The sequence below is a fragment of the Paramisgurnus dabryanus genome, chromosome 20 (genome assembly GCF_030506205.2).
Source record: "Paramisgurnus dabryanus chromosome 20, PD_genome_1.1, whole genome shotgun sequence".
NCBI classification, from domain to species: domain Eukaryota; kingdom Metazoa; phylum Chordata; class Actinopteri; order Cypriniformes; family Cobitidae; genus Paramisgurnus; species Paramisgurnus dabryanus.
Window position 1 is genome coordinate 970605 of NC_133356.1, and position 27904 is coordinate 998508.

General features: G+C 40.2%; 1 protein-coding gene across 1 annotated transcript in view; it reads right to left on the reverse strand.

Moving 5' to 3' along the window:
• The window catches only part of LOC135786541 (serine/threonine-protein kinase 32C-like), a 41571-nt gene extending 30653 nt beyond the window's left edge, over window positions 1-10918 (reverse strand). The window contains exon 1 of the mRNA XM_065296000.2: window positions 10646-10918. Coding sequence (XP_065152072.1) covers window positions 10646-10727 — 82 coding nt within the window. The 5' untranslated portion in view covers window positions 10728-10918. The remainder of the gene's footprint in view (window positions 1-10645) is intronic.
• Between the last annotated feature and the right edge of the window lie 16986 nt (window positions 10919-27904).

Genomic DNA, 27904 nt, shown 5'->3' on the forward strand with positions numbered 1-27904 from the left:
TGTGCCATGAAAGTCCAAGAAATTTAAAATAATAATATGAAATATGAAAGAGCCGATTAGATTTTGTCTTCTCTCTTGATTGTTTAAAGAGAGAAACAGATGTGCTCAGTGCCACAGCTAGAAATGTTTTTATGATGCTTTGCTTGTCAACAGAAACCCAATCTTGCATTTGCACAAAATGAGCTGTTATGTCTGTAGTACAACATCTGTATTTGTTCACCTGAATCTCTAATGCTTGATATCATGAAAACCTCCAGTGAAATAAGCAGAAGACTCATTGATTTGATCTTTCTCATCCGGTGTAAACCAGCAGATCTGAACCTGAACTCTCAGTGCAGTTGTGTTTGTGTTGCACAACATGACAATCTAATGACATTACCAAGATTTATTATTTCTAATGCATCAGAGAATGAAATCTGCCATAGCACATCCTGTAGATTTATCATTCAATGCCCCACTGCTTTAGAAAAGAACATTGAATTATGGGTAATGTAGCGTGCAGTCCATGAAAAAATACTTGAGAAGGATCTAAATGCAGATAACTTGAATAAATCCAAAAATGGATGCCATGGCATAACAATGAACAAAACAAGAAAGGTACACATTACATGAAACAATAACTCACTACAGACGATGGCAAACACACGAGAAGATTTACACAAGGCTTGTTCGACTTCATGTGGCACTGCAAAAACTGACAGGTGCATGACGTCGAAGTACCGCAAGAGCCATTTGAGAAATCATACAGAGGAGTCTGCTCTCAAATCGCTTTTTGTGATGTTTTGTGGAAGCCTACAGACAAATATGACAAAACTACGAAGACCATAAATTAAGGACTACAAAGTTTCCTAAATAAAAGACATGAACATGAGAAGACAACAACAAACAGAACCCTTACAGGTAACATACCGTAGTTTTAATAATCGCAGATGATTTATGACTTCACTTTAAAGGTGGGGTGCGTGATTTTTGAAAAACACTTTGGAAAAGGGAGTCGGGCTGACTACCAAAACACACTTGTAGCCAATCAACAGTAAGGGGCGTGTCTACCAACCATCATTGTTGCCTGGGTTGCATATGTGTGGGGCGGGTCAATCAAAAGAAGATCCAGATTCTATTTCGGTAGGGGCGTGTTTGTTTAGGTGATTTCAATGTCAACATTGGCTTTCAGAGATCATGCACCCCCCCTTTAAGTTTTTCTGGGAAGTTCCTGCTGCTTTTTGCTTACATTATGATGATGTGATGTGTAATGTCCTCTTTGCCAGAAAAAAAGAAATGTTTATATTTATTTCTCTATCATTTCACCTACTATCAAAGACAGATATTAGATAAACACGAGACAAAAATCCTGAGAATTTAAGTGAATTTTCATCCTTTATGTAACGTTTCAAATAAACGTCATAACATTGTCCTTCACTGTAGAGTCCATGACTCTGTTTGTCCCATATGACTTATTTCCACATGCACACATACACAATCTCTTTACATTATAACTGAACACACAGAAACTGAAAGGCAATCTGGCTGTAAGATGGGTTTATCAGCACATGATTGATGAATAAGCATCTCAGAGACACTCGCTGTAATGGACTGATGTTCCTGGCAACGCTCCTACTGGACTAAAGCCAATATATCAACAAGAATGAAAGTGTGATGTCCAATGGGCTGCTAACAGATCAAGTACAGAGAGTTATGTGTGGATCACACCTCATGAACAGATGAGAAAATCTTCATCATGAGGGATTTATAACATCTGAAGAATTTATTTCCACAGTTCAGATGAACATTATTCACTAACTCTCTCCAATCAATGCAAACTAACATTGCAAAGTCATTCTAATCTTTTCTTCAGTACTAATCACTTTGATATTAGGTTGTTTATAGTAAAATGCTTTTGATATTAATTGTACATATTAAAAATGTACAATACATGCAATATTAATCTAATGTGGTATAGTGTGTATGAGAGAGAGAGAGGGGTACACAGAGGGATGGTTAAAGTTTCAAGGGGTACAGCAGTGAATGAAGTCTGGGAAATGCTGCATTACATAACAATCTGAAGCCGTTCACTTATTTCAAGATCAACAACAGCAATTCAGTGCTTGTGGACAGAGAAAACACACAAACTAACAAGAATACACACAGAAAATCATACTGTGTAGATATAAATGTATTAAAAAGTACACAAATCATTCTGAACAATATACAAGATAAACTGCTTTTAAACAGCAGCTATTTAGGGTTGGTATGGACTTGTATATATGTAGCTTATATACCACTGATGTGATCTTATTATCAAATACTTTTACTAAAGCCCTAAAAAAACTCAATGACCGAAGGAAGAAATTTAGTGTCGAGGAGAAATCAGTTTGTTTGCATGTTGAGCTGAACCTGAACCTCACTTATGCTACAGCGAGTATCCACAGATAGTGTTATAAAAAACAAAGAGATCATTTACAACAGTCTGTTCCTCTTTAAGCACTTCTCTAATCATTCAATCTGTATTAACATGCATTCAGAGTTTATGTGCGCAAACATGCAAAGCAGTTGTTTTAAAGGTAGGGTAAAACATTTTGAAAAATGCTAACGGTAGCCGCCTAGCAATGAAATCCCGATCCCACCCTCAAGTCAAATCGCCATCCAAAGTCACGCCTCTTTCAACCACATGAACACGCACAGATCAGACGGTCATGTCTCATGTCTCATTCACCAGTGAGAAAACTTTGCAGTACAAAGTGAATAACATTTCCAAAATAACCAACATAAACAACTGGTTTACATCAGAATTAGTTTAAGCACACGTTCGATTGTGTAGACGTAGTAACTATATCGTTATGCTAATCCGGAAAACGAACACAAATTTCATAAGCAACACAACGTTTCATCAAAGTAGAATATCTGAATCCATCTCAGTACAAACATATCGCGTACCTACCTTACCAAAATAAACAGTGCAACGACCCTTTCAGACCCTTTGCCTCCTGCAGCTGTTTGCATCTCGTGGTAAAGCAGTAAAGTTACAGATGTTAATTTGGGTTTTTGCTCTTGCTGATCCAGGCAGTTTTTGCTGTTGTTGTTATAAAAGATGCATTTAGTTTTGTTGCTCCTGTGTAGGTTGTCAATTCAGCAGAAAAGTTTGCTGTTCTCGCTGTTTACAGACAGAGCGCACGTGAACGCGCCGATGACGTATGGTATCTGCGTGGACTCGCTGCGCGGTGGGAATTCAAATTACGCTTATGTATGAGGGACATAAAAGGAAACGTCCGTTCGGACCGAAATCTATGATTTGTTGAACATTTTTTGGTCCTACGCCTTTCACAGATGACATAAATTTTTACAAATACATTTAAACAACTTAACACAGTGATTGCTATCAGAATGTGAGGAGACTTTTAACCAGCATAACTAAAAATGTTTCAGATCAAATCTTTTACCCTACCTTTAATGTTCAATACAAGAAAATAATACAGCTGCTCATCAGACTTCAGCATTAGTATGATATCACTGTATGTGCTTTTGTCAGACTGACTTGCTTGCTCATATCTTGGTATCATTTATGCAAACAGACATTAGACATTTAAATCAAGGGGTTTCTTTATCAATAATAATCAAGGGCACAAATTCCCCCTCCAGACACAAACAGATGCATGATGGGTAATCTCTAATGATTGACATGAGACCTGACTCAGTGATGAGCATGTAAATGTACTTCATCTTTAATTCAATATTGTGACACAATCCAGTCCAACCTTACCTTACTATAGTTAATTACACCAACCAAACACTTAAACAATTTCTTTGCATTGTGATATTGGGCCCTATTTTAAAGGTCTAAATGGGCGTGTCTGATGCCACTTTTGCTAATTTAACGACGGGAAAAATGGTTTGTGCGTCGAGCACACGGTCGAAAAGGGTTGTTCATATTCTCCTAATGAGTAATGGGAGTATTTTGGGCGTAACGTACAATAAACTGCTGCCGCTATGTCTAATCCCTATTTAGATGACAGACTTTGTCTTTGTCTTTAAATAAAAAAAAACAATATTGCGTCATTGACTTTAGACAAGGTATTTATTGATCAATGGTGTAGTCTATTTTAGTTGCAATGCACCAACAATGCGCCTGAACACACCTCGTTGTCAGACCAGAACGCACCATGGACGCACAAATTGGGTGCAAATGCATTTGCTTTTTAAACAATGTAGCGCTAAACGTGAAAATGATAATTGCGCCAGGTTGAAACTATAGCCAAAGACACTTGCGTCATGCATTGTGCCGGGTGTATGATAGAGCCCTATGTTTCCACAACTCTATAAAGTTTTCTTTATATGATACAATGTCAAGAGTAAAGTTTCATTTTTTGCGTTGCCATATACAGTAATGAAGCTTTTTCACATTGCCATAAAAAGAGTTTTGGCTGAAATGTGTGAAAATAAATATTTATAATCAATTGTTTTTCAATCAAATTTACATTGAAAATCTTTCCATTTGGCTTACAGTAGAAATCTGTGAAAAATAAACAAAAGTGCAAGAAGACACAAGCTTTTAGAGCATGAAATGTTCCTGCATAAACCATAGGAAAGACCAAAGATTCAGACGACATGATGTCTGGCCTCTGAAGCATCTTAAGAGCATCTGATTATAATCAATACAGCAGAAAAGAGCCCATCGACCTCCTGTCTGAAACAGACCTGTATGAGCTGTTCAAAGGCCAAAACACAGAGAAATACACACAAACTAACAAAATACTTCAGGATGTGACGTGTTCGGCTGTCTATTGAATATTTGAAATCAAACTTAAGATGTCATCAAGATTCTTATGTCATTTTTACAGCTATGAGTCTTATAGTGTGTAACACTATATTTGATGATGATGAAGAACGATGTGCTCATCAGGGATTACAGAAGATACGTGTTTGATCTTTAAAGCATGACACACATGCATCACACCATCATTTTCTTTATCAGAGTCGCACAGCATGCATCTGAGATCTCAGCATCAGACTTCTTCAATATTTCATTGATTTCCTTCAAAGCTCCTTCATGATGACTTTTACTCAAACTGCTTCAAAGTACTGAAGATATAACAATAAAAATATTACCTCCTTACTGGAAGGTGATTTTCATATCTGAAGCTAAACAACAGCCTTGACTTGGACAACATCAGGCTGAGATATACTTTACCTTTACTAAAATATTCAAAGAAATACTTTTCCTACAGTAACAAGCATCAAGATTTAAATCTATGAGCCTTTGTTTATTGTAATCACTGTCATTATTTCTTCTCGTCATACTTTTGACAAATTGAGTTTAATGGATAATTTTAAACCCTTACGGATGAGGACTGAAGCGGAGTGCACACGGGTTTAGTTTCCTCTGCATTTATAAAGATGCAGTAAGAATTAAAATGTCAGGAAGAAAACAGTCAACGCTGGATTTCTGTGCTATTAAGTAAAACACAGAGTCTATGTTTAACTTGGATCATTCTTAGCTCCTGAAGAAAAGCCCGAGTTAAGCAATAATTATCTTTCATTTAATCCTTTGTTGCTAAAGTCCAAATGTCAAATTGAAGGATTTTATGTTCTCACAAAAGAAATGTGTTGTCCTTTTTTATGTAGCTTTATTTAGACTAGATTGGTTGAGTTTTCCCGTGCACCATGACATGAAAGAGAAGTCAATGTGCTGAACGATACACATACATACCCATAATCCTCTCTGATGTCTCTGTTTATGGTTTGAATGGCTTGAATGCTTTTGAATAGACGGTTGTTGTAAATATCAGGGCTTGAACAGATAAAGGGCAGTCAATGGCCTCGGCTTTGAAGTGCGGCCCTCACCAGCGCATTCACTACATTGATTTTCATATTGTTATAATACAACACATCACAACTCTGTTGGACAGATCATTAACACAGACAGTGACTTTTGGGAGGAAATAAAACATTTGCTCAGTCATTTTATTAGGAATCATAAATCTCTACTCAATATAATATAAAAGATTTTCTCTTTAAACATCAGTCGTACAGAGAAAGATAAGAGACGTCTCTTCTCATGAATGATGATGTAAGTATGAAGTAAGAAGACCACATACAGTGGGACAGAGGCACTTTTTGTGTTTTATTAGCCGATATTAATTCCAGTTACAGTCATATATTGAATATTGGCCACATTCTCAGCTTTACTTAAGGTACATTCACATTATGAGCGACTTTGTGGCGGTGTGTCGCTCGTCTCTTTCAAAAGAGGTGTTTCTAAATCTGGTTGTCATAAACAAATGAGTAACGTCCACTTCAGTAACTGACGAGAGACAGATCAAGTGTAGACCGACTCATTCCACTAGTGAATAAAACTCAGACTTACACCTTATACAATATAAGAACCACATTAGGAAAAGAGGAAAACATTTGACAAAGCTGCTTGTGAATGAAGACAGAGATGTGAAACATCTACAACAGCTGCTAGAAAACTTCACCTGTACACCATTAATCCATTAACATCTATCTGAAAGAATGAAACACAAACTAACTCTCATGAGGCTCCCAGCACACAACTACAGTAAAGTAATTATTCATATTCAACACTCAATCCCATCAGTCAGAGATCCCTAATGAGAAAAACTAATGATTACACTTGAGAAAGAGAGAGAGAGATACAGAGAGAGAGAGAGAGAGCAGACTAATGAGGGAACAAAGAAAAATCCTCTGTAAGATTTACACATACACACACACACACACATGCATTCGCACACACACACACAGTAACATCTATACAGTTATATTATCTATGATCTCCTGCACGCACATAGAGATGACTTATACATAATTAGGAGTTGACCGATATGGTTTTTTTTATGGCCGATGCCGATACTGATATTAAGAAACCTGTATGGCCAATATGAGGCAGATATAACACTAATTTTATTACAGTAAATAAGAGACAAACAAAAATTTTTAAGACTAAAACAAAAACATTTATGCATGACATTTACTACCCTTTTGAAGTGTGTGTGTGTGTGTGTGTGTGTGTGTGTGTGTGTGTGTGTGTGTGTGTGTGTGTGTGTGTGTGTGTGTGTGTGTGTGTGTGTGTGTGTGTGTACCTGGTAATTATCACGTTGTGGGGACCAATTGTCCCCACAAAGATAGGAATACCAGTGTTTTTGTGACCTTGTGGGGACATTTTGATGTCCCCATGAGGAAACAAGCTTATAAATCAAACAAGATGATGTTTATTGAAAATCTAAGGTACAAGAAAGGTTTTTGTGATGGTTGGGGTTAGGGAATGGGGCAGGTAAGGGGAATAGAATATACAGTTTGTATGGTATAAAATGCATTACGTCTATGGAATGTCCCCACAAAACATGGAAACCAGAATGTGTGTGTGTGTGTGTGTGTGTGTGTGTGTGTGTGTGTGTGTGTGTGTGTGTGTGTGTGTGTGTCATGTTAAATAGTAAACAATGATTGGTCATTTTACTGTCTGTCAGACTTTGGCTTTTTTTACAAACATCAAATTTAAGTAATAGAAATTTACTGGCTGATTCAAAAAGTTTTGGCCGATATCGATAATAAAGAAATCCAAATATCGGCCGATAAATCAGCATTTGCAATATATTGTCCTATCACTATCACTAATAATAATTCATTTATAATGGTAATGATTGAATCAATAAAGCTTTCTTGTGTGTTTATTAATAAACAACAGTTAACATTCTTTCAGCCATCTGCATTAACCCACAGTCAATAAGACTTCTATTAAAAGATAATAAATACTGTTTAAAACATGTCAGAGAGTAACTGGAGAATTCATATTTTCTGTCTACAATACATAAATAGTAATGAATTAATGTTGTTGACTAATTCAAATCTAAGTATATATATTTCTATGATGTGTTTCTAAACCCTACACAGTTTTAATGCATTAACAGTTATGAATGTTGACATGCCTGTGTCCACACCTATATTTTGCTCTATAATGAAACCCCTGCAGGGTAATGCGTAACCATCATGGTTATTCATTTAAACAATATGTATACCAATGTTATGCTTTTGTTGTCTTTTTTTTAATTTGGTATGAGTGTGGACCTGTAGATATTGATCTACATCAGCCATCACATTAAATATTAACAGTAAAGAGAGAGAATACAGTGTCTATAATGTATACAGTAACACTACAGTCATATACTGTTAATAAACCCCATCATCATCTCTACCCAAATAAAATTACTAGAAATATTTCCTAAAGAAACCACTTATCAGTCCGAGGTAAGAAGAAAAACAACTACTTTTAAATTGAAAAGCATGCGTCTGCAGCGTTATTAAAGGACTGTGAAATATTTATTCTTTCTCAGCTCAAGCGTGTTTGACTTCAATGAAATGTGAGGTTAGCATGCGATTTGCTGCAGTTTAGCTGCAGGGAGCTTCAGGCTCTACATCACATCTTTAACCAGGTCAACATCAGCTTCTGCTCTTCTAACATAAACTCATGATACAGACAACCGCTGCTTGTGTCAAATACAGGTGTTCAATAAACTAATCATTATTATATCATCACTATTCTCTCACCAGTATCTTATTTCAAACCTATAAACCACTTTTCCCTTTGGAACACAAAAGAAGAAATCTGTGAAGCTCTTTTCCATATGACAGTAAAATCACCACGGCTGTCACTCTCAGAAATGAAGAAGTGTGAGGAAGAGAACAGATCCAAATCTCCAAAGTCATCATTTACTCTTCATTTAATTATACTTCCTTCCTGGAGCACACACACAAACACACAAGTGTGCATCTTTAAGACTAAACATGAGCCAAATCAGCATAACACACAACTCAAGTGATAGCACAATGAGACAACGAAAGGATTCTAACACAAACCTCACAAGCTTTCTTCTCTCTTTATCTCTTTAATGTTTGCATCGTGAGGAGTAAACCGGTTTTGTCTACACAGCATCAAAGCGGTGGTGTGCATGACGTCACATAAACCCAGCACTCCTGCAGATATAACACTGCACATTGATTATAATGTGAAAATCTTCTGGAGCGCTGAGAAAAGTGAACACATTTTAAAGTCTTTCACACAGAATTACTGAGGGATCTGTTAATGATGAGATGTTAAATTGAATGATCTATTACATTACTATTACATCTATTATGATCAATTACACTGAGAAATTAGCCAAGATCAATTCGTTCTGTCAGTGTTACTTCACCTAATGGTTTTTATTAACTAGTGTTAACTAATATATAGAACATCAGAAAGTGTTACAGATCATTTTTCAGTGTTTCATCAGCCGAATAAAGCAGACAGAGTTGTGGACGTTTATCTTGACTGTGTTCAGGTTAATTGATCGTATATAGATCACGTTCAATGACATCACAACCCCATGTGCTGACGAAACAACAACTTCACTTTGTCCTGTAGATAACAGAAGTCATTTACCCGCACATAACCATTTTCACATTCATTACGATAGTGATTTTGGGGCTTCAGTGTTGAGTCTATGCGGCAACTAAATGGGTCATTGCACAATGATATGATTATAAACCTCATTTAGTCTCTGTGACCTCCTGGCCTTTCCTTGGGGTCTTGTCTTTTGAAACAATGCTGTGGTTTCTTCTAAGTACAAAATATTGAGTTTCAGCTGAATTCCTTTGGGTAATACTTCTGGATCTCTCTAATCCTCACTGATTAACCAATTAAACAGCAAATGATTTAATTGTCTGGGTTTTATGCCTATAATCTGTAGCAGCAGTGATAATGATGCAGAAATTGGATTTGAAATAAAAGATTTAAAGGAAAGATCAAAGATGGGATATTTGCATCTGTGGACCAAAATGTCAATTGGCTATTTATTTTAAACGAAAGCCTTAAAGTTTAAAGATCCACTGTAGTGCCTTGAATGTGCGTCTTATTGACATAATTTCCACTAAAACAGGAAGTTAAGGCGAGACATACTGACTTCTTCCAACCCTTTATAAAACAACCAACGTGTAAGAAGCAATTAGTTAACCTCACAACCTAAAATCTATTGTGAAGCAGAAGTGACCTCATAAAAATCATTGATCTGTATTGATGGAGGTGAGAGACGGTAAGTTGCATGTTTATATCTTAATTCTGTCAATGTTTATCAGTACATGCATTACAGATGTCCTTAGCATGTTCCCAACATATTCACAGTCAAAACAAACAAACAAAAAACTTCCATTTGTTTTCCTGGGGGTTTTAACAGACATAGGACAGTGACTATATTAATGATCTCAGGTTTATAGTGTAAAACTGTCTGAAGATCATGCATGAGAAAAGAAACATCCATGTTTAATTGTTCATGACTCTTATTCAGATCACACAGAGATATCCACAAACATTTCATTTCCCAACTTAAAGAAAGAAACAATCAATAGAAAAAAGCATTTTATACAACGCAATCTATACATGTTTGCCTTTGTGTACACAGATAGCTCGTTCACATTAATAAATAAATGATGTTAAATGATAAAATAAAGGATTATGTGAGTTAATTTAGCCAAAACTAAACTGCATTGTTGCTTATGTCAGTGACACGTTTCTTTAGTTACATTAGTAGTCTACTGTGTGTATTAGTAAGCATTATGTGTGTCTTTATCATGCATTAATATCTGATGGTAAGAGACTGACCATCCTCTTTATCGTCGAACACCGGTCTCTTGGACGAACTGTTCGCGCCCATCCTCTTCTTCCACTTGCCCCAGTGAAACATTGATGATCTGATCTCATTCCTTTCAGTCCGACACAAACTGATGACCGACGCCTCTAAATCACGAGCATCTCAGACGAACAGCGACGATCCGATTCGATCTGAATCTGATCTCTTTATCTGTCTCCAGAAACAAACAGTAGAAAAACCCGGAGCTGATGAAGCACGAGCTGCCGCAACTGACGCTGCCTGCGTGCTAGCTTCAACGATGAGAGAGAGAGAGAGAGAGAGAGAGGGAGAGAGTATTATCAACCCCTCTCTCTCTCTCTCTTTTAAAAGAGAGAGATTTTTTATATTTAAATCTCTGTGTGTCTTTCTTTACCCGTTCGACCAGGTAATCTAAAATGTTCTTCATGTCATTAACATTTTAGCTTTATTTTAAACAAAAATTAACATCGGAGTCGTCCTTTCCCAGCTAACAAATTTACGTTATAAAAAAGCGTTCCGTAATGTTTCACTAATTTATGAAAACGTTTAATTTTTAATATTCTTGGACCGTTAAAACGTTTTTAGACGTTGTATTAACGTTATTGTTTGGTTACGGTTCGGTGTTGTTATATTAAAGGGGACATATCCTGAAAATGTGACTTTTTCATGTTTAAGTGCTATTCTTCTATCAACCTAGAAAATGTGAAAAAGTAACTTAGTTTTGGTAAACATTCTCTGCAAACATGTGGAAAAATAGGTCAACGAAATTTGGCTCCCCATTTGTCAGAGGATCTTATTATAATAATATCGCCTCTTAATCTGCATTATCCAACCACAGCACTGTTATTTAGTGCAGAGATCAGCTCAAAACAGCACATTTTTGATCACACCTACAAAGTGTTAATTTTAACATGCTAAAACTTCACATATGTACTCTGGAGACACCAAAGATTTATTTGACATTTAAAAAAAATATTAAAAATGTTATTCTATTCACCATTATATTAACGTTCTAAGAACGTTTACCTAACGTCCCTAACAGGTTACAAAAACATTATGTTTAAACGTTGTTACGTTAAAAACGACCCGTTTTTTAGACATTGTACAAATGTTTTTGTTTGGTTATAAGAACATTATTTAAATCTAACTTTCAGAGAACATTTAGAGAACGTTAGCCAAAGTTATGGGAACGTTCCCTGTTAGCTGGGTTATTTGAGGTGTGTTAGCTGTGCTTCCCCTAAGTCTAAGAAAAATCGATTCTTTATTACTGCATAGCTCTTTAGAGTCATTGATTTCCTTCATGTAGCTCGTTGTATCAGCTATAGCAGTGCAAATGTTCCCAGTGAAACTACGTCACTTTGGATAAGCCTCTGCCAAAGGCATAAATGTGATACTGTGTGGTTAGTCGCGATATTCTGAGATCTGTTTTAAAACTATGGTTTTACTACAGTAACCATCTTTTTTGGTTTTAAAGTCGCCATGAAACAGAAGCATCAATAGACTGTAAAAAAATATGGACATATTGTCCGTGACATCACCCATTGGTTTGTGAAGATCATTTTTTAAAGCAACACTATGTAGTTTCCATGTAAAAATGACTTACAGCTCCCCCATGTGGTTGAAAAGCGCAACAGTGCCTGGTATCAGACACTCTTCTGCAGGCAGGGGGAGGGGCGGAGCTGTGTTTCCTACCCTCCACCACCACTTTCAGAGTGTGCTTGTAGCAGCTAGGAGGCTGCTCAGGTTGCAGCAACAGTACAATTTGTCCAGTTAAGAGTTGTTCTATCACTGAAATAATTTTAGAGACATTATTTAAAGGTAAAAAAAACTACATAGTGTTGCTTTAAGCTAAAAGTAGGCGTTGCCTGCCGTCGCTATCTTGGCTGCGTGTCACCGTGGAAACCGAAAATGGGTGAAGAGGCGGGACATGGGTGAAGCTGAGGTGGCTGGTTGTTAAAGCCACGCCCACCTAGCTCGATTCTAGTGACAGCAGTGGCTTTTTAACCGTCACTCATGCAGCCACACCCTTAATTATGCAGAAGTTTAAGGCTTAATATCATTTAAACGGATGAGTTACAAAAATTCACCCCCCTCACAGTTGTCATTAAGAGCCGAATTAACTATACAGACCAAAAACACTTTTTGTACCAGGCTGTAAACATATTTTCTGCTGTAAAGTTGGGCATTTTAACATGGAGGTCTATGGGAATTGACTCCCTTTTGGAGCCTCAAGCGGCCTGTCGATGAATTGCAGTTTAAGTCACTTCCGTATTGGCTTCATCAGAGAGATCTGAAGGTCGCCCCTCAGTGATGAACGTAAAAAAGTTCTTCATATTTAAGGGCATGGCCCCTTGAGTGACGGTTAAACTGGCACTGCTGTCACTAGAATGGTGCTGGCAGGTGTTGTTTCAGCAGCAGCCACCTCAGATTCACCCACGCCCGCCTCTTTACCCATTTCAGTTATCTGCGAGTGATGCACGGAGACACACAGCCAAAATGGCGAAGGCCAGGCACCGCCTACTTTAAGCTTCAAAAATGCTCTTCACAAACCAATGGGTGACGTCACGGACACTACGTACATATTTTTTACAGTCCATGGTAGTGACGTATATCCGAGTGAAACGGCTTCTGAAATGAAATAAGGCAGGGCTGTATTTGAATTTGTCCATAGAGATCTGATTGGATCATTTGAAGTCGGGTCAAGTTGCTATTTGCTAATTGCAGCAATCTTCTCCCGGACCCCGCCCACCTGCCATACCATATGACCAGAAGTAAAGAGAGATCGTTTTGAGGAGGGGAGGAGATTTGTGTTTTTGATTAAAGATTATGAGGGCACATTAATAAAAAAAGTCATTTGTAAAAATAAAACACATTACAAAACAAATGACAGTTTTTCATTTTTTCATGGCGACTTTAACTGTAGTAAAAACATGGTTTATATGAATAACTAAGCTGTCTCTTTTCTCATGCACACATAAACATAATACGTAGGCCTACAAATATTTTCGTCTGAACTATTTTTAAAAACATTTGAGTATTTAGCAGTTTACCCAAAGTCATTTTTAAAAGACATTTCTCCCGTTGTAAGCTGCTTTTCACAGTCATCAAGTAAACTATGTCTCCATTTATTTAAGTATAATAAAATATGTTTCAGTACGCCCTCCGTGTCAATTTTAAAAGCTTGAAAATCATTTGGTCCCCGCTGACCACTTTAGTTTTGGTTTCACTGTCACGCGCAGTCTCCATGGAAACGACTGACAACATCACAGCTGACAGTACGCGTGTGTGTGCTTCAGGAGAGATATTAGAGCTTCTGATTGAGAATATAAGCACTTTTGATTGATAAGATCAGGAGTGATCTCTATAAAGAAATACTGAATCAAGACAGAAACCTCCCTTCACCGTCATCAGACATGAGCAGAAGAGGAATAAAGGACATATCTGAGTCTATATAAAAAAACACACACATTTAAAGGTGAGTAGAGAGTTGATTTGTGTTTGTATTCATATAATATATAATGTTATATTCCTCATGAGACCCAGCAGCAATTCATGTTTGTCCTCTGTAGTGGATATGAGTTTTATAAGTTATTTGTACAGAGCACGCAAACTTGCTTTTCAAAATAACGTCAATTGCAATTTCCCATTTTTTTTTCTTTTTTTCCTGGTTCTCAGCAGGATACTAATGTGGTTCATTATGTCTTGTTTTGTTCAGGGAATTTACAATCAAACACAGTTTGTTTTCTTTGATGTGCATGTTGTAGAGTTTATATCTGGAGGGGAATGAACGCGTTCGTCTTCCTGAGCTCTTTTTCAGCTCTTCGCCATCCTTAGTTTGGTTGGATTTGAGAAATAATAAACTTAGAAGTCTTGCTGCTGCTGTTGGTCAACACAGGTAAGTGTACATGACTTCAGTCTTTAACCAGAAATATAATCCTCCATAACCATAGTCAGAATCAGCATTTAGTGAAAGCAGTGACTAGGTCAAGATGAAATATGTTTATCACAAAACCAGCACAAGTGATCTTGAGATAATGACCATATCACAATATGCTAAACAAATAACTTCATAAACCAAATTGATTGAAGTCTGAATTATTTTTTTGAAGAGACGACACAAACACTGCAACGCTACCATTTCATGTTTAGGCCCACTTGACTGAAATGTTTCTCATGATCTTAAAAATAATTAAATCTGAAGGCATTACGTTTTCAAGACGCTGCATGATAAAACGATAGTAATAATTGTGTTATTTTATAGGCTTTATGAGTTTACTGTTAAATTAATCTCAAATTCTGTAGTGCCTGCATGGGACTCCATGAATCCATGTAATAAACCTTTAGAAATGAATATTTTAGATACATTTTCCTTATAAAATAATGTCTTTTTATTTTTTAACTGACAGTTCTCTTTTTGTCAATAAGGTGCTTGCAAACATTACTTTTGGTGGGCAACCCAATAATTGAGCTTCCTCGTGAAGTGGGTGTCTACAGATGTTAGTGTGTTTTCTCTAGGATTTGATGAAGCATGTGTTTGTTTACTGAGCTCTTCCACCGCAGGTAATCTAATCACACTGAAGGCTTTGAGTCTGAGGAACTGCCCTCTCATGTTTCCACCTCAGGCTGTCGTGGATCACGGCCTGGCAAAGATTCTCCACTATCTGCGCGACGCCACGACCGATCGACACATCAGCGCTCACAGCTCGCAACTATGTGAGCCGACCAGCCAGCAGCCACCTGACAGTGAAAGACCTGAAAGCAAACCGTATTAGATGTGTACATATATCTGGGTGTGTGTTGTGCTTCGCCATCTGTGGCTTTGCATATAAAAATGACCTGTCACAGAAATAGCTCCTTGGCCTGGTTCTGCTTGGCTGCTGTGAGTTCTGTTCCCTTGGAGACGCTCATGCTGCTCAGCTGGATTGTGGCACAGCAAAATGCCTGCATTTATTTTCAGTCCAATGAAAACGATCAATAAATGAAACTGCAAGTGGTCTAAAGTTATCTTCCACTAATTACACTAACTAGAAATAAACTGAGCTCTAATGTGATTATGCATTATTCAGGAATTCATCAGATGCACGTTGTCGCAGTTAGGCGTCTGGCCCGAACTGAACTTCCGGTCTGTGCTTGTTTATCACCTGGCTAGTGACTAAAGTGACCTCTGGAACAAATAACTTGTGGAAGATAAAAATGTTTGGGTCTCCAAAAGACGAGGCGAGCATAAATCACCTCTGTGTTGATACGCTTTAGCTTTAAAATGAACTAAGGTCATTTACTGGTTATTTATTTTGCTAATAATTTGATAGAGTGACGCCATTAGAAGTTAAGTTCAGGCCACAAAATCTGTTTGTTTATGTTGTTACCGCTATCTATAATTTAATAGAGAAGATTGGTACATTGATTTGTCCTGAACTCTCGGGTTGTGGTGAGAAGATTTCTTAAAATGCGTTGAGTTGTTTAATTTAAACTTTACAAGGAATGTTACAAAATCCCCTTTAGCCTTGCACTATTTTTCATGTTTTGCCTGATTATAAATCAAATTGAGGAGACTTCAGTCTCCACAGGTTACAGATTGAAGCACGTGTCAGATAAAATTCACTACTGTACACTGATGATAAGCAAAATATTTGTGTAGCTCTTACCTCAATGTACACCTGCATTTGCATGTAAAGTTGAGATGTTGTCAGATGTGATGGAGGAGCTGCAGTTGTCTGATCTGGGTCACTTCAGTCTGGATCTGTCTGAGGATGAGGCGGATGACACCGAGGTCCTAGTGCACCTGCACCAGCCAGGACAGCAGAGGGCGACAGAGCGTCAGATCACTCACCATACCCACCATCAGCAGGTGACCGCTGACCTGATTTAATCAAATAAGATTAGGCTATTACAGTCTGGTACTGATAAAAAAAATCATATTGAGGTATTACGCTACACAGTGCGGTCCAAACAAGTTTCTTTATGTGATTAATAGATTTCTCTTCACAGTTAAGATTATCAGCACAGCTATAAAAAAAAAGAAAATCATTGAATATTCAAAATACAGCTGTGAGAGAACCGCAGTTTCCCCTTCGAGGGAACGAGACGCTGCGTCGCCGAAGCTACGCTATGGGAACGCCCTCTGCGTGATTGCGTCTGAAGCACGTATGTCAAATCAGTCCAATGGTCAAGTGACACGTCATAGGCGGGTGACGTGGGAACCAGGAAGCTATAAAAAGAGCACCCAGCAAGCCAACTTCAGCTCTTTGTGCCTCAGCAAGCGAGTGTGTGTCATTATCATGTCTAAGTCCAAACAAAGTTTTAAGGAGTGTGCTTCCCCGTGTCCTCGTTTCATTACGAGCGAGGACTCGCATCATCTCTGTGTTATGTGCCTCGGGGCACAACACGCACGATCATCTCTTGAGAGGGGTGGTTGTGCACATTGTGATAGGATGCCGCTCCGTACGTTGCGCTCGCGGCTCGCACTCTTCGAGGAGGGTGGGGAGCCGCGTGTTCCCCACGGTTCTGGCCCCGCTGCTGCCGAGGCAGAGCGGAAGCTGCGATCGTGGGGATCACAACTAGATCTCGCGGACGAGCTTGAGACGGGTCTCCCCCTTTCTCAGCCTTCACCCGCGGGATCTAGTGCCCCGTCTCTGGATTCGGAAGCACGCGCTGCGGTTTCTTCCGCCCAGGGTGGGAGCCCAGATTTGCATTTATCGTCGTCCGAGGAAGTCGATATTATGTCTGTCGACGTGGTGGACGCTGAGGAGCCTTCTCATTCGTCCCCTGCGTTCGATGATTTGATGGAGGTTGTTACTAATGCCGTGGCTCGCTTAAAATTAGACTGGCCGGCGGAGACTCAGAGCGCGCGTCCTCAGAGTATGTTAGATGAGCGCTTTTTAAAACAGAAACCTCAACCTTCGCGGCGCAACATGCCTTTCTTTCCTGATCTCCACAGCGAGCTGTCGAGATCATGGAAAGCTCCGTATTCAGCCCGTGTTCATACCCCTCACGCCACCATGTATTCCAACATTGTGGGGATGGGTGAGCACGGATATTTAACGATGCCCCGGGTGGAGCAGACGCTTGCGAGCTATCTCTCCCCCGCTGCGGCGTCATCATTAAAATCGCCTTCGCTTCCCACGAAACCGGTTAGGTTAACCTCATCTTTAGTGGGTAAAGCTTATAAGTCTGCAGGGCAGGCTGGGGCTTCACTGCATACCTTAGCTGTCTTACAGGCGTACCAAGCAGAACTGCTTAAAGATTTAGATGCCGAGGCGGGGGGTACATCTGATTTATTTAAAGAGCTTCGTCGAGTCACTGATGTGTCACTCAGGGCGATTAAAGAAACTGCGAAAGCCGTGGGTAGATCGATGGGAGCTCTCGTAGCCACGGAACGCCATTTATGGCTTAATCTGTCCGAGCTTAAAACCTCAGATAGGGCTTTTCTCTTAGACGCGCCCGTTGCGCCCTCCGGTCTCTTCGGCGATGCCGTTAATACTGTCGTCGAGAGATTTGCGGAGGCTCGTAAGCAGTCGGCGGCGTTCGAACGCTATCTCCCCCGCCGTGCTCTTGATTATAGGGCTGCTGGGCGGGAGCAGCCATCGACATCATATAGAGCATCGCAAAAGCATAGTGTTGCCACTCGTGGTCCCCCTCAAAAAAACTGGGGTTCGGGCGGTCGCGCTCAGACATCATCCAAGCAGAAAACAGACCTGAGGGCTGTTATTATGGCGAGGAAGGCGTCGGCTAAAAAGAAGTCCTGAGGGACGTAGTGTCATATTTCCGAGGGCAGCCCCCAATCGGGGAGAGCCGGCAGTCACCTCACAACACGGTGCCCGTCTCTCCTCGATGCCCTCGGGATGCCAGTGTGTTAACCCCGCCGCAGTGTGTGTTTCGGGGCACAGCGGCTTCATATTCTTGTTTGACTCGTGCGCGGGGCACGCAACACCTCTCTCCGAGGAGGGAGGCATTAATATCACCCAGGTTGAACCCTGCCAGTTTGGTTCAGGGCACCGGGAAAAGTTTAAGCAGTACACAAAAAGCCAGTCTCGAGAGGCTGGTCCCCCTTATAGAAAATTTGGCAGCGTGGAAACTCCTGCCAAACGTGTCTCAGTGGGTTCTGCAAATAATAGAAAAGGGCTACAAAATTCAGTTTTGCAACCAGCCACCCCAATTCAACGGCGTGTTATCTACCATAGTGGGTGCTGGGCAGACTCTAACAATGGAACAAGAAGTAAAAACTCTCTTGTGCAAGGAAGCCATAGAATGTGTTCCTCCTCACAACAGGGAGTCAGGGTTTTACAGCCGCTATTTCATAGTTCCAAAGAAAGACGGGGGGTTACGTCCGATTTTAGATCTACGTCATCTGAACCGGTCTGTTGCAAACCTAAAGTTCAAGATGTTAACTATAAAGCAGATCGTCACACAAATCAGATCCGAGGACTGGTTTGTGACGATAGATCTAAAAGACGCGTATTTTCACATATCTATCCTCCCGCAACACAGGAGATTCCTGAGGTTCGCCTTCGGGGGCGTGGCTTACCAATATCGGGTTCTCCCTTTCGGTCTATCTCTGTCACCCCGTACATTTACAAAGTGCATGGATGCAGCGCTGGCTCCATTACGACTCCGGGGCATCCGTGTCTTAAACTACATAGACGATTGGCTAATTTTAGCCCAATCAGAGAGTATGGCAGCGCAGCATCGAGATGCTGTGCTGACCCACATGAGAGAACTGGGGTTAAGGCTAAATGCAAAGAAAAGCATGCTCTCTCCAGTACAGAGGACAGCTTTTCTTGGCGTTATATGGGATTCAACGACAATGCAGGCACATCTGTCCCCTGCTCGTGTGGAATCCATTCTTTTGGCTGTAGGCAGAGTGAAGTTAGGCCAGTCACACACTGTAAAACAATTTCAGAGGTTGTTGGGGCTCATGGCAGCAGCGTCCAATGTGATACCCCTTGGGCTGCTTCACATGAGACCGCTACAGTGGTGGCTCAAAACCAAAGGGTTTTCCCCGAGGGGCAACCCGTTCCGTCTGATCAAGGTCACGCGCAGATGTCTTCGTGCCTTAGATCTTTGGAAGAGACCATGGTTTCTCTCCCAAGGACTGATGTTGGGGGCTCAGTTCCGTCGAGTTACGCTGACAACGGATGCTTCCCTCACAGGCTGGGGAGCAACTATGGGGAGCCATCTGGCTCATGGATTATGGGGGGCCAGACAGCTCAGCTGGCACATAAATTGCCTAGAGATGATGGCAGTGTTCTACGCCCTGAGATGTTTCATCCCTCACCTGCGGGGCCATCACGTGTTAGTCCGGACAGACAACACGTCGGTAGTCGCGTACATCAACCACCAGGGGGGTTTGCGTTCACGCCCTTTGTACAAATTGGCGCGGCATATCCTTCTGTGGACACAGGGGAAGTTGCTGTCCCTCAGAGCAGTGTACATTCCCGGGTGTCTGAATCAGGGAGCAGACGTCCTGTCGAGACAGGGGCTGAGGCCCGGGGAGTGGAGGCTCCACCCTCAGGTGGTGGAGTCCATCTGGACGAGATTTTACCAGGCGGAAGTGGATCTGTTTGCGTCCAGAGAGACGACACACTGTCGGCTATGGTTTTCTCTCACACATCCAGCACCGCTGGGTCTGGATGCCATGGTTCAGCCATGGCCGAGGCTACGGCTGTACGCTTTTCCCCCGATCGCTCTGCTCCCGGGAGTTCTGGAAAGGGTTCGTCGCAACAACGTCCGCTTGTTGTTGGTTGCCCCACTCTGGCCGAACCGAATATGGTTCTCGGACCTGGTGTCCCTCCTCGACGGCTCACCTTGGGAAATACCCGTCAGGAGGGATCTCCTCTCTCTGGCGGGTGGCTCGATTCTTCACCCCCGCCCAGAGTTATGGAAACTGTGGGTCTGGCCACTGAGGGGGCCAGACTCATAGAATCTGGTCTCTCAGCTGAGGCTGCTGAGACCATTCTTCACTCCAGAGCTCCCTCCACGAGGAAGCTTTATGCCTTTAAATGGAGAGTCTTTACTTCCTGGTGCAGCAAACACCTGCATGACCCTGTGAACTGCCCAATTGGTACAGTCTTGGAGTTTCTGCAGGAAAAGTTCACCGCAGGGTTATCTCCTTCTACACTGAAGGTGTATGTGGCGGCCATCTCGGCTTACCATGTTCCTTTGGTCGGGCAATCCCTTGGGAGAGACCCGCTGGTGGTTCGCTTCCTTCGTGGCACTCGGAGGCTGAGGCCTGTAGTCCGACCCAGGGTCCCAGCTTGGGACCTGGCCGTTGTGCTGGAAGGTCTGTCCATGGCTCCGTTTGAGCCCATTGAGACCGTTCCAGTCAAGTTTGTGGCACTTAAGACAGTACTTCTGTTGGCAGTCACTTCTCTGAGGAGAGTGGGTGACCTTCAGGCCCTGTCGGTTTCCCCTACGTGCCTTGAATTCGCACCGGGGATGGTTAAGGCTTTCTTGTACCCAAGGCCCAGCTATGTGCCTAAGGTACCGACTAATGTGCCACGACCTGTCGTACTTCAGGCCCTCTGTCCTCCCCCATTTAGGGATAGGAATCAGGAAAAGCTTAACTTGGTGTGTCCAGTGCGAGCACTGGATGCCTATGTTCACAGATCTTCTTTGTGGAGGAGGTCTGAGCAACTGTTTGTGTGCTTTGGCTCGCCCAAGAAAGGCCTGCCGGCGACCAAGCAGACACTCAGTAAGTGGATAGTTGAGACTATCTCTCTGGCTTATGAGACCACTGGACGGCCTTCACCTATCGCCGTCAGGGCTCATTCTACCCGGGGTATGGCAGCCTCTAAGGCCTTGTGGCTAGGGGCTTCAATGCAGGATGTCTGTGATGGGGCAGGCTGGTCCTCTCCGCTCACATTCGTTCGGTTTTACGAGTTAGATGTTGGTGCTACGCCTGGAGCCCAGGTGCTCATGTCTTAAGCTGTGCGCGTTTTTACACACAGACAGGCATTTGGTAGTATGGTGTTTTGGTACATCGTTCCCATAGCGTAGCTTCGGCGACGCAGCTCGAGTTCCCTCGAAGGGGAACGTCTCGGGTTACGAATGTAACCATTGTTCCCCGAGAAGGGAACGAGACGCTGCGTCTCCCTGCCATACTCCCTGCATCCCTGTCTCGCCTTGCTTCGGCACAATTTAGCTGAAGTTGGCTTGCTGGGTGCTCTTTTTATAGCTTCCTGGTTCCCACGTCACCCGCCTATGACGTGTCACTTGACCATTGGACTGATTTGACATACGTGCTTCAGACGCAATCACGCAGAGGGCGTTCCCATAGCGTAGCTTCGGCGACGCAGCGTCTCGTTCCCTTCTCGGGGAACAATGGTTACATTCGTAACCCGAGACGGTCTCGCTCGCGCATCTCACTTAAACTTCAATACCCATAAATCCATTGCTTAAAATAAAGTTGACGCGTCACGTGATGTGATTTTCTGACTGTGGTTTTCATTCAAATGACCGAAAATGAAAAGGCTTCAACAAACTAAATTATCATTTGGAAAGCCAGCAGAAAATGAGCAGACAAAGAGAAGGAAGGTGAGAAAGTTAATGGTTATCCAGCAAATAGCCTACAATATGAGATGCAATACAATGACTACACTCTAAAAAACAAACGGTGCTATATAGCACCAAAACAGTTGCTTTGGATCGTAACGATAGAAGAACCATTTTTAGTGCCATATAGCACCGGTGAAGAACCAGTGAAGCACCAGTGAAGCACCAGTGAAGCACCTGTGTAGAACCATATAGTGCTATGTAGAACCATATGTGGTGCTATATGGCCCCTATATGGTTCTACACTGGTGCTTCACTGGTGCTTCACTGGTGCTTCACTGGTTCTTCACCGGTGCTATATGGCACTAAAATGGTTCTTCTATCGTTACGATCCAAAGCAATTGTTTTGGTGCTATATAGCACCGTTTGTTTTTTTAGAGTGTACGTTTACATGCTGTAAATATTCGGGTTATGGTCAGGTTAAGGTCGGGTTTCGGGTTTCTGAAACATTCGGAATAACCCGTTTACATGCGTGAGCAGAGAGAGTTACCCCTGTATACATGGAATTGGCAATATCCCGATGTAAACTGTGATTAAAAGGTAAATGCGGTGATTTTGCGTGGCTCACTATTGCGCAATGCGGTTTTACCGCCTTCATTTACTAAAATAAAATTATTATTTAAATCCAGAACAAGCTGCACCGATGTAGAAGCAGGGTAGGCTAAGTTACATGTCTTTCCTTTTATGAGAAAAAGATTAACAAGCTATACTAGCCTTCAGCTAAATATATTTTTGAAAAAAAAAATTAATTGAAGAACGATTTTCTAACAAGAAGGTTTTTTAAGTGCATATTTACAGAGCATCGGTAAATACAGAACACAACCGTGTCTTAAAGAAATAAAAAATTAGACAGTATTTATGCACCTATAAATGTACAAAACGAATGCAATAGCTTACAGAAGGCAATGAATATTTATTTATGGCATTTTCAATAATATATTAGTAGATAAATTAACATCTATAAAGTATGAAAACGAATAAATCATTATTTTGGCTAAATTAAGCTGGATGGATAATTTTTATAATTGTCATCCTTTCAGAACAAGCTTATATGCTATCTATAATAACTTACATTATATCCTGAGTGTTACTTTGCCGAAAATATGTAGAAATACATGCAAGTAAAAAAGTACAGAACATGTTTACCTCACGCGGATAGAATGAAAAGCCTTTAAGCGGACTGAGAACGTGCAGAAACAGTCGAGTCGGCATACAGTATGATCATCAATGTTTATAATGTTTCACGCAGGTACTGTTGATGATAAACTTTCATATCTAAATGTCAGGTATAAGTATTCAGTCAGTTAATAATAAGTGCACCGGCGTTATTGCAACATCCTTATCCACGGAGCGGACGCTGTATACAAAGAAAAAACCAAAGGTTTTTATTCTAAGTGGTTTTAATGCTGGTAAGCAATCAGTTATGCCGCTTTGTATTTGTGTTGATCAGTTAAATTAAAGTAATTTTAATCTAAGAAACTGAATCAAGATGCAGACGACGCTACAGTTATTCTGTCATCTTTAACTTTTTCATTCATTCACTGTATTTAACGAAATATGAATAGCATAGTATTACATTTTGAATTCAAATTCACACAAAAAAGCAAGTTACTCTCATAACTATTGACAATCTATTTGGCCTTTATTATACATGTATGCTTTGAAAAACAAAAATAGCTATATATTAATTTAACGTGAAAAACGCGGTTGTTGCAATTGGTTTCCTCCTCGCTCTAAAAGTGTGGCGCATCTCTCTCGCCATGCTTACCTCTACTCCCTGCGGATTTTTTGGCGCATACAAGAAGTTCCTCTACTCAAAAGAACAAGATTCCTTGCGAATAGAACATGCGCAGTACACAAATCAATGTTCCTTTTGGTGGGAATATCCCGATGCGCGTTTACATGACCAAAGTTTCGGGTTAGAAAAGAGGTAACCCAGGGGTAATATTCGGGATTTTAAAAACAGGAATATGAGCATATTCGGGTTTTTGCCGGTGTTTACATGGACGTGCGCGACCGGGTTATTGCTAATATTCCGGATTTGAACGGGTTATTGGCTGCATGTAAACGCAGTCAATGAGATTCAAACCTACTGTTCAAAAGTTTTTTAGGGTCACTTGATTAAAATATTAACTATGATCTTAAAAATAATTTAGTCTGAAGTTGTATGGTTAAATGCTTGTAATTATTTTTGTAGACAAAAATATATCTGTGCCAAACAGATTATTAGAAAACAAAAATTGTATTTTTGGGATAGATGGCTTGCACTGAATATTGAAGAAAAAGCAGCCAAAGAGCCCAGATTATATATGAACTACTTCTATAAAATTCATCCTAAATTGAAAATTTAAGAAGCTTCTTAAAAAAATGACACGTGTATGGTTTTGCATTTTCTAGGCAAAGGATGACTGCACTTCAGATAATGAAATGTAACAGAGTTTTGATTTATTTTGGATGCTTTTAGTCACCAACATAATTTTCACAGACACAGTTACATTTGTGCTATGCCGTAGTTTGGAGTTTATTATTATTCTGTAATATGAAAAAATATAAGTTAATCTGCATTGACAATAAAGCTTTAATATTAGATGGCCTATTACCTTTAAATAAGCATGACCTGCAGGTTGTGCTAGTGTGTTAATAAACCTGTTAACTGAACTCTGGCCTGTTGTGAGACATGACATTATTATTATTATTATTATTATGTTAAATTCAACAGAGGAGACAGGAGAGAGAAGTCAGGCAGTTGAGGAGGAGAAAGATTTAGAAGGAGAAGAAGAGCGAATCTGTGCCCATTGTGACAGTGGTGAGATCGAGACAGAGACACACTTTCTCCTTTACTGTGGTAAATATAAAGAGCAGAGAAAAACACTTTGACAAAATCTTAAAGCTCATACCAGAGTTTCATAACTCTTCAGACTCAGATCAAATGAAGATGTTACTGGGGGAAGACAGACACCCATCAGCTGCTGCTAAACTCATTTATCAGTTACACACCATCAGAAATAATCCACAGCCCTGATCTTGTACAGTACTTTTATTTTACCTCTCATGTGCCTCCATAAATGTACATTTGTATACTTCATATGTTTATATTTCAAAGTCTACTTTATATTGTAAATATCCTCTGATTCTATTTTATTTTATTTTGCAGTAGTACTTCATCCATCACCCAGCACCTTAGCTTAATTGCACCTTAATGTTTGTTAATATTGTGTTATTGTACGTTTCTCGTTTTATGTATAATGCTTTGGCAATTTTGTAAATGACACAATCATGCCGATTAAGTTCTTTAAATTGAAAATTGAAAAAAATTGAGAAGAGAGGGAAGAAATAGGTGAAGGGCCCTCCCAAGACAGTGAAAATATGGCACTCACTGTGTCCAAAGGCAGCCAATGACCGTGTATTATATAAATGCAAAAGCCACTACTTCAAAACAAATGGAGTAGGGACCAGTATATATATCCCCAAAGGCAATTTGGGAAAAGGCTGTGGAGGTATAGTGTTGAGTGGGAAAATAAATACCCCTGGCTACGGTACTCTCCATCTGAGGATGCAGCATATTGTTGTGTGTGTGTGTACTGTTCAACAGTCAGAAAGGGTCAAACAACACATTCCAGAGGGATGGATTTAGGGACTGGAGAAATGCTCTTGGTGAGAAAAGGGGAATAATCTCAAATCAAGGCAACCCTCCAGGACATATGGCAGCTTCTGAGTTGGAACTTCTGAATTTCCTAAGTGTAATAAAAGGACAGAAGAAAGATATACATTCGGTAATCAGTAAGAAAAAGTTGAGACCAACCATAAAGTTTTAGCAATTCTTGATAGTGATAAATCTGGGTTCAAAAAACATTGCATTTCGAGGCATTTATAATTTGGAAGATCATGAAGAGGATGGAAACTTGAGCCACTTTGTTAACTGGAAATCCTCATTTGATGAAGCACTGAAAAAACACCTTGAGACTTGTTGTGGTTTCCCTTTTCCTCGAATGCAACAGTCTTCAGTCTACAAAATACACATTTACTCCATAAAATCAATCACCTAAAACCATACTTTCCAGCGCAGGCAAACCACTGTATGGATAAACCCATTTTTGTCAAAATTCAAAGATGAGGGATTTCGCAATTTGCCATCCAGCACAGTAGGTGGCGATAATACTCCAGAGGAGTTAAGCGCCTTTAACAAGAAGAAGACACGAGCGTGTAGTCTAAACACAGGACTACAAATAAAGCATCATCTCTTCAGAAACACAACGATACTTCTGAATATTTAATCGATCGTGATTGTCGCTCGCTCGCTGTCTTTTCTGAAGTCATCAATAAAATCTATACCTTCACTGATCACTGATGTTTGTTTGTCTATTTATATTGAATAATCCAAACTACCATGTCTTTTGGAGAGGACATCACATTTTCATGGCACAGATCTTTGATTTGTAAATATCAGTTGAATGGTGGTGAATTGTCTCGATGTTATTTCGACACATAACAGCAGTGTTGTCAGCGACCCACCTGTAAGTTACTGCATTGCCATAAAGAAAAACAGCTCACCTCGTTGTCCGTATCTCAATGCATTACATTCACAAAGCTTATTACAACAGTTTACGATTAACTAAGAATAATAATAGTCAACTTTATAAATGTTAATATTCTGAAATAAAACGTCTTGATGACGTATGCACCCTACAAATGCAGCCTTGAGAAACAACCGTATCATTCTGACTGTCTGTATATTTAGGTTCAGATGACAACACACAGTTCTCGTTTTGACCAGCAGGGGGCGCGCGTCTCTCTCTCTCTCTCTCTCTCTCTCTCTCTCTCCCTCTCAATTTCAATTTAAAGAACTTAATTGGCATGATTGTGTCACTTACAATATTGCCAAAGCATTATACATAAAACGAGAAACATACAATAACACAATATTAACAAACATTAAGGTGCAATTAAGTTAAGGTGCTGGGTGATGGATGAAGTACTACTGCAAATGAAATAAAGTAGAATCAGAGGATATTTACAATATAAAGTAGACTTTGAAATATAAACATATGAAGTATACAAATGTACATTTATGGGGGCAGATGAGAGGTAAAATAAAAATACTGTAAAAGATCAGGGCTGTGGATTATTTCTGATGGTGTGTAACTGATAAATGAATTTAGCAGCAACTGATGGGTGTCTGTCTTCCCCCAGTAACATCTTCATTTGATCTGAATCTGAAGAGCTATGAAACTCTGGTATGAGCTTTGAGATTTTGTCAAAGTGTTTTTCTCTAAGCTCTTTATATTTACCACAGTAAAGGAGAAAGTGTGTCTCTGTCTCGATCTCACCACTGTCACAATGGACACAGATTCGCTCTTCTTTTGGGAGCCATGTTTGTCTATGTCGGCCTTTCTCTATTGCCAGACTGTGATCACTGAGTCTGTATTTAGTGAGGATTCGTCTCTGCTTTACATCTCTAACTGTGGAGAGATATTCTGACAGACTGTATTTTCTGTTTAGTGCACGATAACATTCTAGTTTACTTTGGTTTTTACTTTCATTATCCCAATGATCCAAATATAAAGTTTGACTTTCTTTAATGATTTGGTTTATTGTGGTTTGTTTGCGTTTATTAGTTCTCGTCTGAAGTTTTAGAGCCAGTTGACAGATGGGACTGGTTTTAGGTCTCTTCTCTTGGGTTTTAAGGGCTTCATATTGAAGTG